Raw genomic sequence first — 15,337 nt, forward strand, 5'->3', positions numbered from 1 at the left:
ACCATAGAACTTTAACAGCTAAGTTTCATGCATTTTACAGAAAGCCTGATAAGTTAGTATCTGAGTTGCATAAATGTGAACTCAGCAGGACACTAGAACTAATCTATACTAACTAACTACCATGACCTTTGTAGACCAAAAGTTGAACCACCCTATCACATACCACCCTTAGTATAAACTTATTTTCTATTACAAGTCTTTCAAAGTGATACACTGACATCTACTATTTTTTTCAAAGTTCTGTACATGAACAGGTCTTGTTATCATCATCAGATATTCAAATGGTTGAGTATGACCCAATATTTGTACTGTGGATGTCAGTGTACTTTATAATGCAATCATCAAATTAATGCACACACCAAAATGTTAATGGAAAGGTGGTCAAGAGACTATTGTGTAAAATCTACTAGAACAAAAAAAGGGGAAAAAAAGGTATATATATGCAAGTTACATACATATGTATATATATACAAACACATACACACACACAAACATATACTGTATATACAAAGTATATTACATAATATATACAAGTATAGCAGTAATACATGTGTGCATATATATAACACATGTATTACTGCTATACTGTATATATTATGTAATATACTTTGTATATACAGTATATGTTTGTGTGTGTGTATGTGTTTGTATATATATACATATGTATGTAACTTGCATATATATACCTTTTTTTCCCCTTTTTTTGTTCTAGTAGATTTTACACAATAGTCTCTTGACCACCTTTCCATTAACATTTTGGTGTGTGCATTAATTTGATGATTGCATTATAAAGTACACTGACATCCACAGTACAATATTGGTCATACTCAACCATTTGAATATCTGATGATGATAACAAGACCTGTTCATGTACAGAACTTTGAAAAAAATAGTAGATGTCAGTGTATCACTTGAAAGATTGTAATAGAAAAATACAGTTTATACATTTAAGGGTGGTATGTGATTAGGGTGGTTTCAAACTTTTGGTCTACAAAAGAGTCATGGTAAGATTAGTTAGTATTAGATTAGTTCTAGTTGTTCCGCTGAAAGTTTCAACATTATGCAAACTCAGGAGATACTAACTTGTATCAGGCTTCTGTAACAACTGCAGTTGAAACTTAAGCTGTTAAATTCTTAGGTCTTCTCAGGTAAGTAGGTGGAATGAATATATATATATATATATATATATATAATATATATAATATATATATATATATATATATATATATATATATATATATATTATATATATTATATATATATATATATATATATATATAATCAGTTTTTTTTTTTTTTTGTGGAAATTACTGTTATTTGATTTTTAGTACATATTATTGAAGAGGCTACTTGAGATTCATTTTGATAAGCATTAACTACAAAACTTTCATGATGTGTTATTCTAAGAGTACAAATACTAGGTAAATATCCCTAATTGTAGATAAGGAAGCTAATTGATACTCTTCTCTTTCAATCAGTATGCTATTGTTCTTCGAGATGGCGAGAAGCAGAATGTTCAGGCTGAGGAACTGTGCATAGGAGACATTGTAGAGGTCAAGTTTGGTGATCGTATCCCAGCTGATATCCGTGTCATCGAAAGCAGGGGCTTCAAGGTTAGTTCCTGGTTTTGTATAATTTTTGTTTCATCATTAGTAGTAATGGTTGTAATATGATTTTTAGCATTCAATTCATAATATTAAAGTGTTGGTAATGACAAGTAATATAAACTTCACCTTTGTGCCACAGGTCGACAACTCTTCCCTGACTGGAGAATCCGAACCCCAGAGCCGATCATCCGAATACACTTCCGAGAATCCCCTTGAGACCAAGAACTTGGCTTTCTTCTCCACCAATGCTGTCGAAGGTGTGTTTTTTGTGTTTTATGTATAGTATTCCATGTCTTTCCTGACTAAACTTGATAACATTTGTTTTACTGACATCTGTTGATTATGGTATTCACTAATTTCTGTATTCAGGTACCTGCAAGGGTGTCGTTATCATGATTGGTGACAACACTGTGATGGGTCGTATTGCTGGTTTGGCATCTGGATTGGAAACTGGTGAAACCCCCATTGCCAAGGAAATTACCCATTTCATTCACATCATTACTGGTGTGGCTGTGTTCTTGGGTGTGACCTTCTTCGTTATTGCCTTCATCCTTGGTAAGTTCTCAGTTGAAAAGTTGTAAAAATGTAAATTCAGTCTCATTAAAGATTATTACCCTCTACTTGACCCATTTTTTATATGACTCAATAAATTCAATGACTGTTACTCTTCAAAGATGTTTTATAAGGATCTAAAATTGATCTCAAATTTTGTATACTAATTTTAAACTCCACAATTTCAGGGTACCATTGGTTGGATGCTGTTGTGTTCCTCATTGGTATCATTGTAGCCAATGTGCCTGAGGGTCTGCTAGCCACTGTCACTGTGTGCTTGACTCTTACTGCCAAGCGCATGGCTGCCAAGAACTGCCTTGTAAAGAACTTGGAAGCTGTGGAAACCCTTGGTTCCACTTCCACCATTTGCTCTGATAAGACTGGTACCCTCACCCAGAATCGTATGACAGTAGCACATATGTGGTTCGACAACACCATCATTGAGGCTGATACATCTGAAGATCAGTCTGGCTGCCAGTATGACAAGACCTCACAAGGCTGGAAGGCTCTGTCTAGAATTGCTGCCCTCTGTAACCGTGCTGAATTCAAGAGTGGCATGGAAAACACTCCCATCCTGAAACGTGAAGTAAACGGCGATGCTTCTGAAGCTGCTCTGCTGAAGTGCGTAGAATTGGCTGTTGGTGATGTAAAGGGCTGGCGTGCACGCAACAAGAAGGTATGTGAAATTCCTTTCAACTCAACCAACAAGTACCAAGTATCCATTCACGATACTGAGGATAAGAACGACCCACGATACCTTCTTGTGATGAAGGGAGCCCCTGAGAGGATCCTGGAACGTTGCTCCACCATCTACATCAATGGAGAAGAAAAGGCCCTCGACGAAGAAATGAAGGAAGCTTTCAACAATGCCTACCTTGAATTGGGTGGCCTTGGAGAGCGTGTACTTGGTTTCTGCGACTATGTGCTGCCAACTGACAAGTACCCTCATGGATACCCCTTTGATGCTGATGCTGTAAACTTCCCTGTCCATGGTCTGCGCTTCGTGGGTCTGATGTCTATGATTGATCCTCCACGTGCTGCTGTACCTGATGCTGTAGCAAAGTGCAGATCTGCTGGTATCAAGGTTATCATGGTTACTGGTGATCACCCCATCACTGCCAAGGCTATTGCCAAGTCTGTAGGTATCATCTCTGAAGGAAACGAGACTGTTGAGGATATTGCACAGAGGCTGAACATTCCTATCAAGGAGGTTGACCCCACTGAAGCAAAGGCTGCTGTAGTTCACGGCTCTGAACTTCGTGACATGACATCTGAGCAGTTGGATGATGTCCTCCTCCACCACACTGAAATCGTGTTTGCCCGTACCTCCCCACAACAGAAACTGATCATTGTAGAAGGTTGCCAGCGTATGGGTGCCATTGTGGCTGTAACTGGTGATGGTGTGAATGATTCTCCTGCTCTGAAGAAGGCTGATATTGGTTAGTATTTTTGGCAACTAAAGATGCTACTGTGTTGGACATTCATAGTTGATAATATAATTATGCTGATTTATGGTTTGTAACATTGCAATGTTCATGTTATTACATTCAATCTTATTCCTACAGGTGTTGCTATGGGTATTGCTGGTTCTGATGTGTCCAAGCAAGCTGCTGACATGATCCTGTTGGATGACAACTTTGCTTCCATTGTCACTGGTGTTGAAGAGGGCAGACTTATTTTCGACAACCTGAAGAAATCCATTGCTTACACCCTGACATCTAACATCCCTGAGATCTCTCCTTTCTTGTCTCATGATTGCCTCAGTCCCACTTCCTCTTGGAACTGTGACCATCCTCTGCATTGATCTGGGTACTGACATGGTAAGTTATGCAACTTTTTATCCCCAAGACAACTTTCAAGGGAAGGGTGACACTTTACTTCTTTTTTTTTTTTAATTAAAAACTCCCCCAGAACAATATTTTACTTCAAGAATAAGATCCACTCAAAAATCAAAACACATGGCCAGACCCAAGAAACCTTTTGCCACATTTCATATACAAACTATATTACCCAGGGTTACATATTGTTGCATATTTTTTAGCAATTATTGATTTTTTTCTTCCCAAGCTGCCAGCTATATCCTTGGCTTATGAACAAGCAGAAAATGACATAATGAAGAGGCGCCCCAGAGATCCTATATATGACCAAATTGGTTAATGAGAGGTATTGCAGTCGAACGGTGATATTACATCTGTTGTAGATGGAAAAAAACGTATACTTGTAAAGTAATTTATTGCCATGTAATTCTTGAAAAGCAAACTACTCTGTATAGTAAGATTTGTAAGTCATATTCAACCAAAGCTTAGTAGCAAGACGTAATCATAGAGTAGAGTATCTTAACTTTATTAAGTTGGAAAACCTTAGATTTGCCTCTTATACACCCTACAAGTTCATTCCCTGTACAATTTCCATCCTCGGTAGATCCCAGCCATATCACTGCCTATGAAGCTGCGGAGAGTGATATCATGAAACGATACCCCGAAATCCATTCAAAGACAAACTTGTCAACGAAAGGTAAAAAGGGCTGCATAGGAATGGATAACATGGAACGAATTTTTATCCAGCTTTTGCAAGATGGCAAATTTCATACTCTGCCACTTTTACTAGCACGCAAAATTGGCCATGGGATTTTTCTCATAATAGGCAAAAGGTTTGGTCTCAAATATGAAAAGACCATGTTTTGCATGTTTCTTTTTATACATTTTTAAAAAAATGTTGAAGAGAAGAATAAGAAAAGAAGAGTGGACATTATTAGTAAGGTATTTTTAATATTACCAGACGTTGAAGGACCAACAGTCTGAATTCTCCTTGGCTTATCCAACTGGGCTGGCAGGGGATAAAAAGCAAGAGTATGCATTGTCCCCTTTTTTTATTTCATATTTTATCTATATTTCAAATTATAACTTGAAAGCAGGTTTATGAGAATGATTCTTGCTAGTATTTTTTAATCCCCAATAAATTATGTGAAAGTTATGAAAAATTAGTAACTTTTACTTTAAGCTACTTACTTCATTGTTGCTTATTCTAATACTTCAAAATTTTCTCCTATGCCCCACCATTTGCTAAATTTCATCATTCACTGTGATCAGGCAATCACATCCTTTTATTGTAAACACATTCACACACAATGGTCATATGTGTATGCTTGTATTAAAAAAAAAAAAAAATCTGTTTATACATATGTATGCACACACTTAAGCACACAAAAAATACTCTTAATACATTTCTACAGTTCTATAATAATCATGCAAGTGCATTTTGCAACATGACTCAAATCTTTCATCAAATCTTTGCTTCCCATTTCCTTCCCTTCTACCCCCGCTTTTACCCTTTCTCTTTTTCATAATAATGATAAAAATCAATATTTTCCTTACCGGTATTATGATCATTGCTATTAATGGATAAAGGCCCAAACAATCCTAAATAGCTTCTTTTTGTGAGAACTGCAATGCACTTTTTCCTTTTCAAATTTTCCCTCCAGAGGCAAGTCACATTTTGTGATTTTTTTTTTTTTGTCTGATAATTTAAGACTTTTATAATGATGACATAATTTAAAAAACGTATTTCAAACTTTTGAAGAAGAAAAAAAATAGGTTTTTGGTTAGAGCATATTCCCAAATATTTAGTTCTTAGAATATTTATATACATATGCCCCTGCCCACACATTGAGTAATCGCACTTATCAGAACTGATACTGTTTTTCACACTGTCTGGGATTATCATGAATTTCATTCACAAGTCATCTTGCACACGGATCACCCTGCCACTGCAGGCTGAGTGTGTAGACTTGCTAACTCTCAGCCGTCCATATCGCACAACTTGGGCCGTGTTCAGTAAAGTGTATTTTTCAGGCCACATAGATAGATTTTTTTTTCCTGGATTAAATTTTAATATGAAAGCATGCTGGTCTCTATATTTCATATCATTTTTTTATCTTTATACCAAAAATATAAGTTAAAAGGCCTGAAGGTTGCCCCTGTTGCAAGCGGTGTTTGTGTGTATGGACCTGCCATGCATGCCATTTTCATCACCATAGTGTCGTGCCTCAAGAGTTCACCCCGTGTGTATCTGGTCTCTATCTGTTTTTTTTTGTCTGCCTCTTGTCTGTGCTGGCCATGACAGGTCCCAGCCATTTCCCTTGCCTATAAAGCAGCTGAATCTGATATTATGAAGCGTCAACCGAAATCCGTTCACCGACAAGTTGTGAACGAGAGGTAACGTGTGCAGGTTCTCTCTCTCTCTCTCTCTCTCTCTCTCTCACTTTCTCTGCCTTTCTCTCTCCCCCTATTTATACATATCACTTCCTGTATACCCATCCTACACCCTAATATCAGATCAATCAACCCAGATGCTGGAGAATCTCAGTGATCGAACCCTTGCATGAATGTTCTCTAGCGGATGCAGATCCGGGAGTATGTACAAGCATCAGCTGTGCTTGCTACAAAAAACTAACCATACAAGGACAAAGTGTAAGCAATCAGGAACTAGAACAAGAAGCACAGCTTGCTTAAGTACTCTTTTTTGTGGGACACGATGACTGAGGCTTGTGTATTCCTATCTTCTGGAGTACCGTTATATCAGGTCCAAAATCATTTGTTCATGTTTTAGCCTATACCCGAGATCCCCACACACAAATTTATGCTGTTCAAGGGCCTGTCACCACTTTCTGGTAATGCTAGCACATGCCCAACAGGACAGAGCAGAGCTCATATCTTGGTACATTTATTGCATTTTTTTATTTCTAAGTGCTTTTTAGATTCCAGGTTATGCAAGCTGCAGCATTGTAGTGGTTTTACCATTTTATGTTCGTTTTAAGTTTTGCATTTAATTTGTTTTGTTTTATTGTTTAATTCTATTTTAACCTCATTATTTGGTTAATATTAGGTGCCTGCCATTTCCCTTGCCTATAAAGAAGCTGAGTCTGATATATGAAGCGCCAGCCCCGAAACCCATTCACCGACAAGTTGTAAACGAGGGGTAATGTTTGTATGAAGTGCAGCAATTTGCATACAAACAAGTTCACATGTTTCTCTTCTAATGAAGTGAGTTAGTGAAATCCAAACTAACAAGCTTGTTGTCGAAAATATGGTGGTGGTATAAGGGTTTTGAAAATTCTTTTTATTTTGAAAGCGTGACCTTTTCTCTTTCTAAAGAAGGTTTCATGAGCAAGGATTGTCGTAATGGGGGTTTCACACTTTCGTTTTTCTTGCATGTTTGTTTTCATCTCAATTGTTGGACCAAAACATAGGATTTGACCAACAATTTAGATTTGTTGTGGAATTATGGGCAGGTCGTTCAGTTTACCAATTTATTTGGTCCTCTTTTTGAAGTTTTCTGTGGTGGAACTTTTATTTTAATTATTTTGTATGGGGGGGTGATTTTATAGAATTTTAGACTACAAAAATTTTTTGTTCCTTACTTTTGAAGAGCAGTGAGGATTTTGAAATATCAGTCCTTATTCTGCAATTTTTAGTTTGTTGAGTACATAAAAATCTTCGTTGGAATAACTGATGCATGTTTTCGAAAGAGCTTTATGTGGCATGGTGTGCATATTCTATTGCCTTTCTTTTTTATTTACTTTTTTTATTTTTACATCCTGATCTCCTTCATCCATGATGCTTTCCGTGCCCAAAGACTGTTCTAATAGCTTCGAAGGATATTTTCAGAAATTGCTATGGTTCATACATAGGTCCTGTGTTCCAGCCATGTACTGTAGAAGTGCACCGTTAGCGTGAATGACGCGGCGATAACAGCAGTATGAAATTTCGGCTGCTCAGATGCTTCCTATTAAATGGGCTGTTTTATTAGGAAATTGTCTGTGTCTGTCTCAGTCTGACTACAATGTAAGTAGATGATGCTTCTAGAAGTTGAAATGCAATGCGTATGATCCTTTCTACATAGCCACACCAGTCGGTGGCTTCACTGTGGGAAGAGGTCGTTGTAGGCTGACTGGCCCTTTCATGCTGATACAGGGGAAAAAAGGGATGGTTCTAGTCTATTTTACGGCTCCTGCCTTGCCCTTACCCACCTATGAACCACCACGGCGTGTGGGGCTAACCACATCACCGATTGATAGGGGCCAGCTGAGTTATTGTTCATCGCCACACCACCCTCATGGAAGCTTTCCTGGATGCCCGTGAGCAACGCTAATTTTCCGTAAATTTTTTACAAAAAATGCGCAGGCCCCGGCCATTTTTTGGGCTAGAGGCTGCAGAATCGGACATTATGAAGCGCCAACCACGAGACCCGTGGCCGACAAACTTGTCAATTACAGGTGAGCTGCCCCCATATTCAAGAGGTTTTTCGCAAGCCCATTCCCCTTTGTTACTGTATATCAAGAATGTTTGGTTGGTGTAAAAGGTGAAGCATACTGCTCCCATTGGAGAGCTGAAATTGATGTTTAGAATTTTCCCCAAGAAAATGTATGTGTTCGGACTATGTTTACAAACAGGCGCATCAATACATTGCACAGAAACCACCTAATCTTACACTCGTTGGTCAAGTTTTATGCTTAGGTTTATGTATATCTATACCTTATCCATGGAATCCCAGCTCTCAGCCTATACTACAGTTTGTTTGAATTGCTGAAGCCTTCATTTTTTGATAGTCAGTTTTCTATAAAAATGTACATTGTGGCACATCATAAAAGGATGTGGACGTGGGCCCAGAGTAGAGATGTCAACAAATAATGGTAACATTCCATACATAGGCGGGTTTACATAATGATTTATTTTACATCATTTGTGATTTGCCCAGTCCTGGATCATTAGTGGCCCAACTGTAAAGGATATCTACATTTTGGGTCAGTATCTTCTTCAAACCTGCTTTGTTTATACAGGAGTCCTTCATGCACCATGTTTGTGAGTTAACTGGGAAAAGAATTTCCAGGGTTTTGTGTTCGCACTGCGTTTGTATCTTTCTTTTTGTAATGGATGAAAAGGCACTCTTATCCATACCTCAAAAAGTTTGTGAAAGTTATTTGCCCCCGACATTTGTACAAACATCTGTTCCCTATGCATGGACTCTAAGGAAAATGAATGCATGATCTTGTTTTGTTTTCTCGTAAAATGAAATGTTCCACCACCATAGAGGATCTACAGCATCTCAGAAAAGGGTAAGGGAATCTTATCTATGCCGATACCCCATAGAGACTAAACCTGATTTTTCTTGAGAATTCTTATCTTAGCTAAGGTTTATTCACTACCGGATACTATGACTAACCCTAAGTATTACTCTGTTTATAGTAGATAGGGTTTATACATAGATAAAGTCAATCCTACTGCTAGATGCCTTTAATTGCGATATTGCAATTTCAGAAGGGCTTTCGCCAGATGACAAAATGTTTATATTAGGTATTTGGTTGATATGAATATCTTTTAGTATTACCTTTTTAAGTAAAATCAAATTTACTATCTTTAAATGTTAACTTCTTCATATATATAATTAATATTAGCAGCACTATTGATGTGCATTATTTCACAATTTTTCTATAATCTCCAGATAGAACTCAGGAATACAGTATGTCACAGTTCTCTGGTATTTCCTCCAGTTATGCAAGCTACATTTTTATGGGGTTCAACTTCTTTACGAAATTATAAAAGATATCTTTCTTCTTATATATAATGGGGTAAAACATATGCCCTACCATTTTGTTCGTGAGTTTAATGTATGTTGTATTCCCCACACAACAGGCTTTATCTCAATGGCCTATGGTCAGATTGGTATGATTCAAGCCCTGGCAGGATTCTTCACCTATTTCGTGATCATGGCTTTAGAACGGCTTCCCGCCACCCCATCGGTTCGGTCTTCCCGTGAGCGCTGGGACAGCAAGGCCATCAACGATCTGGAGGATCACTATGGACAGGAATGGGTAAGTTTCGGTGTGGTGTAGTCCATTCGATGGTGCTTTTGTACGCCCATTTTAAGATGTAGAAACAAAAACTGAATGACATAGCTCTACATTATGGAAGGGCACGAGATAGGTAAATAGAATGACCTCTTGAACATGGTAAATTTTACTTTTCATGTAACTCTACTCTTTTTCCAACAGACCTTCCACGACCCTAAGATTCTTGAGTTTCACCCGCCATACGCCTTCTTCACCTTATTGTGATTGGCAGTGGGCGATTTGATCATTTGCAAGACCCCCCGTAACTCCATTTCCACCCGGGCTGAAGTAAGTACTTAGCAACTCTGCAAAACTTGCTTTGGTAGTAGACTCGAGAATGTAATGAATTTATATTAAGCAAGTATCAGAGTGAAAAGCTTATCAGCGAATTTTTCACAATGATTACTTGCCAGATATTAGGTGGGAGTGTTTTCTTTTAGCATATTTACGACCATTATTACTTTTTAGGAACTGGGTGCTGAACTTTGGTCTCGTCTTTGAAACCACTTTGGCTGCCTTCCTTCCTACACTCCAGGCAGGACAAGGGTCTTCGCATGTACCCCCTGAAGTAAGTAGCTACATTTTGGCAGCAGCAAAACAAGCTGTCAATTTAGCTGTGAACTTATAGTTTTCAAAATATGTAGCATATATGCCCAGAAAGTCCAAACAACGATCCTTATTTTTCATAGGTTTACTGGTGGCTGCCTGCTCTTCCGTTCTCCCTCCTTATTTCATCTATGATGAGATACGTCGCTTCATCCCGCGTAGGAACCCTGGTGGTGGATGGAACTGGAGACCTACTATTAAGCTGTTAATGTGAGCGCAAGAATTATAGAGCTCAAGACTGATTGCATGGCTCGCATCACCTGCCATCATCAGTGAACTTCCCACAGCCAGCACTTGTGTCGCTATTACTTGTGGAAATTTATTAAATCCCAATATGGAAATTTAAATTTTTAGTTGACCCCAAGAATATTTAGTAAAAGAAGAGGCTTGGTTTTCTCATGATTCCATATGTATTTCATTGTTACTTACTGAGGATATTAATGTATTATGGCTGTTTCTACTTTACCCATTGTTATATTTAAAATTTCCAGTAAGTAACAGTGACATACAGATATATATATATATATATAATGTACAGAATCCTGGTGAAGGATGTAAAAAAGACAAAACCCACACTTCAAGACTGCACCAGAAGTAATTTTAACCCTGGTTTACATAACCTGGTCAACTATGCTCATACTGCAGGTGTGAGAAAGCAGTTTCTCTTGGGGGGGGGAAAAAAAATGTTTTTGAATGCTGTAAACAAAAAACAAAAAAAACCTAAAAAAAATAATAATAATAATAAATAAATAAATAAGCAGCAATTGGAAAATGGCCACATTGTTCTACCTTTTAAGTTTTTGGGAAAAGGAATTTTGCTTTCTTACACAAGTGGTGCTGGGGATGTTCTCATCTGTTAAATTTGTGTAATTTTAGGCACATGAGTAGAAGTGTGATGGCTACAAACTGCAGCGAAATCAAGTGTAAAAATATTGTGTAGATAGTGTGTAGACAGCCCCAATCTTCATGAGACTACCTAGTTGCAAGAATGTTTCATAATTGATCATAATCATATTCGGAGTCGAGTTGTTACAGCTGTAATGCTCAAACCTTATCCCACGTTCGTTTGGGAAATGTTTCAATGCCTAGGTTTTATTTTATGTTTTCCTTCTTCTCGGTATGTATTAACATTTTTTCTATGTGCAGTAAAATCTGAGAGGATAATACATTTTAATCTAAAAAGTAACTGTAATTTAATTTGATCCCTTTATATGTATTGCTTTTTAATATGTCCTAAACTATGCTTTGGTTCTAAAAATTTTCTCTCAAAAGTGACACATTGGGTCCATAAATTCCACACTAAAGTATCAGCTTTGCCCCACTCAATTTTCTTTCGTTATAGAAGCCCGGGCAAGGTTTGAGGAGAGTTTTTCACTAGCTCTTAGGAACGCAAAAAAAAAAATCATAGCTCCTAACCTTATGCTTTTTATTTGAGAGTGAAGCCCGTTTAGAAAGAGCGCATGAACTAGAAAGAGTGCATGATTATGATGTAAACAAAATACTGGCCCTTTTCCTTCATTGTTAATCCAGAGCATTCATTATTCAAAATTGAGCATTCTAAACCCCTGTAGTTTCCTGCTCAGCTTCCACAAGTCATGTCGAGGCTAAGTTTTTGGTGTAAACAGATTAATTTAGTTTGGTATAGATGGGAATTTCAAATGGTTAAAACTGCTGGCTATAATATTAACCATTCATTCTGCATCTTTATGGGAACAAAAATGATTTATGTTTACTACAAAAACTATGCTGAAATCTAGCTGCCAGGTGTAGAATCTTATTGTTTTAGACTAATGATTTGATAATACTGTATGTTACCCGTTTATGGAGGTCTTGTTGTCGAGATTTTTGGGAAGCAAGGAACCATTGCTTATGTGGGCCTGCAGCAAACACTATCATTCAGTGTGGTAGCCAATTTCACTGTGGTTTCCCGTTGTCATCCTAACCAAGCTTCGTCTAAAGCATCAGCTGTGGGTCGGCCTTTGTACATAGGAGATACAGATATCATAATAATTAATAGTAAGAATATTAAATATCAAAGGGAACTATATCTTGTTTTAAAGCAGCACTATCACTAACTTTTTTGTTTTCATGGAGGCAGAGAAGGAGCCCCAAGCTCCTTTTCAAAGGGACTCGAACTTCTATGCACTTTTTTGGGTGCGCATCTTACACCTTCAATATTGAAAAATAAATGTTTTTCCAAACATTTGGAGAGTTTTGTTTTTGCCCTGCCTCTGATTCATGTTCAAAAAGAGAAAATTTTAAGAAGTGGTCACAGTTTTATCATTTATTTTACAAGTTTAAGGTTTTTGAAACCAATCCAAGTGCTGGATTCAACAATTTAAAAAGTTTGAAATTTTTTTAAAAACCTTTTTTTTTACACCTGATAGTAAGAAAATTAGAACTTAGAATGTAACAAAAGAAAAGTAATGAGTTTTTTAAGTGCAGTCTAAATAGGAACTTGCAACATATAATCAGTCTACTTAATGCTCAGTTAAAATTAAGTCAACAGTAAAATTTCAGTACTTGAAAATGCGAAATAGTTGTCCAACCCAAAAGTATTTACAGCGTGTCCAACTATAGGAAAGAATAAACAGGCAAATTACTGGAGCACTCAATTCCAAGTGTCTTAAAACTAAAATCAATTTACACAATACTTATATTGATGTTTTTACTTGGTTATCTGGTGTAAGTTTAGCAGGATTCCCACTAAGGCTCATCTTAGGGGACACCCCTTTAAAAATCATGTATAATAATCCTATTGCTTTAAACCACTTTATTCTCAAAAGGGGACTTGGCGAATCGGAGTACTCCTGAGTCCAGGGCAAAGTTGCCAGTTTTGTCTTCCACAGATGGGCGGAGTACAGTGATGGCACCTAGAGCAGCCACAGACAGGTTGATTACCATGGGCTAGCTGTAAATTTATATTTTTGGGCCCAAAAATGAGTGATGAAACCCCCGTTCGTAGCAAATAGGGCTGAATATGATAACTAAAGGAATTTCGTTAGCAGAATAAAAGTCCCTTGGCTTATAATGTGTAGATAAAAAAAAGGCTGAAATGAGTGTCTTGTGGTCGATACAACACTCAGGGCTGGTCTTATTGAAGACCACGAAAAAAAAGCATACAGTAGATTGAAAAAAAAATGTCTAAAAGAATGCGATAATTTCAAAGTATAATTTCTGTCGTAAAATTAATCCATGGAAAACAATGAAGGTTTAATACCAAACTAAAGGAGAAAATGAGATAGACTTACGTTACCCCGAGGCGACGAAAGTCGGAAGTTTCAAATTATGAATATCTAAACATGAGAGGTGCAGCGTTTAGAATATTTTAAGCATAATATTTGTGTGTCTTATAAGTATATAGAGAGAAAAGGAAGACAACGAGAAATTGGTGATTTGTGTACGAGAATCGAATTAGGCTGTTGACCGTATATTGGTGTGTGCTGACCAGAACGAGTATACAGTTACTTGAGTGTGGACAGTCATCAAGAACTGAGAGTAGGATCCAAAGAAACGAGGGCCCTAAAACCTGACATGTCTCTTAAGATGTTTACCGTAGAATTTGTCCCGGTTAAGTTTCTAACTTCAGTATGGAGAAAGGCAAGTGATTATGGTTTTTGCAGTAGTCACGCACGTCACGCTAACGCCGTAATGCTAGTTTTTAGTTCGGTCGATTCACGCTACGAAGCTACACAAACTAATACTTATATTCAGAACTTATTCACCCTCGAAAAATAACCATTTGGAGAGTATGAACTAGCATTATGATTTAAAAAAGAAAGTAAAGGCTTGTATAAACGAAAGGCATGTTAAAATGGGCGAGAAAACAACGGGGAAAGAACTTGACCGAAATACTCTGCCCCCCTGGGACAAATCTCTGCTCGTGCCCATTTAGGCCTGTTGGATAATGAAATTTTCATTCATTTTCCTCTCTTCATTATTAGGGTTTACTATAGTCAAATATGAGATACTTTTTGGGATAAGGTAACCATAAGACGATGAATAACAGTGATATTGGTATATGGCAATGTGGATATCCACACTTCTGTATAATGGTGTATCCACAGCATAGATACATTTACACGTACACATATTCATATGAATGCTTACATCCAAAAATATCCACAAATATTCACATCCATATGTATCTGAAGCCGGAGAGCGAAAGCGAGAGCAAGGGGAGAGAGAGAATCTGATTTTAAAAATTTATTTGGATAAATAGCACATTACCCAACCCTACCCCAAATCCTTTGGAGTAACTGGGTATATTGCACTTATTAATGCTTGGGGAAGATCTTTGCAACTGCGTTCATATCATTTTTTAAACATGCATTTTTTTTTTTTTTTTTTTTTAGAATGTCATCAGCTCAATTAATCACGTTTTGTCACTGGTATCACTTCTCTGCTTCCTTTCCATAACACAGTGTTCAAGTAATATCCTAGTTTTCGACCCCATACCCCTTTTCTTTTTACGCGAGTCTTTTATTGAAAAAATGCCTAACCTTACCGAGCTATGGGATCGTTTTCCCTGCGCCGCTTTTCTACTGTAAATATAATTGACATTTTCACTTATTTCACTGTACATTTGAATGATTTACTCTGTTCCTTTCATCTATGTTCTTTCCATTTATCCATGCTTTATTCATGCTGAAGAGATGGAATAATACCAACATCAATGTATTTT

General features: G+C 37.2%; 1 protein-coding gene across 1 annotated transcript; it reads left to right on the plus strand.

Moving 5' to 3' along the window:
• Positions 1-1,752: 1,752 nt before the first annotated feature.
• Positions 1,753-3,978, plus strand: LOC119597621 (sodium/potassium-transporting ATPase subunit alpha-like). Its single transcript, XM_037947217.1, has 4 exons — positions 1,753-1,864; positions 1,977-2,162; positions 2,348-3,598; positions 3,725-3,978. The coding sequence occupies exons 2-4, from the start codon at positions 2,000-2,002 to the stop codon at positions 3,961-3,963; spliced, it is 1,653 nt and encodes a 550-aa protein (XP_037803145.1). The 5' UTR covers positions 1,753-1,864; positions 1,977-1,999; the 3' UTR covers positions 3,964-3,978.
• Positions 3,979-15,337: the final 11,359 nt, after the last annotated feature.

The sequence above is a fragment of the Penaeus monodon genome, chromosome 3, assembly GCF_015228065.2.
Source record: "Penaeus monodon isolate SGIC_2016 chromosome 3, NSTDA_Pmon_1, whole genome shotgun sequence".
Taxonomy (NCBI): Eukaryota; Metazoa; Arthropoda; class Malacostraca; order Decapoda; family Penaeidae; genus Penaeus; species Penaeus monodon.

What these genes read in the sequence shown, in the direction of transcription:
- LOC119597621 (XM_037947217.1), top strand. Translation starts at nt 2,000, where the DNA reads ATGATTGGTGACAACACTGTGATGGGTCGTATTGCTGGTTTGGCATCT. An exon ending in CGTTATTGCCTTCATCCTTG is followed by an intron (nt 2,163 to 2,347) that starts GTAAGTTCTCAG and finishes CCACAATTTCAG; the next exon opens with GGTACCATTGGTTGGATGCT. An exon ending in TCTGAAGAAGGCTGATATTG is followed by an intron (nt 3,599 to 3,724) that starts GTTAGTATTTTT and finishes TTATTCCTACAG; the next exon opens with GTGTTGCTATGGGTATTGCT.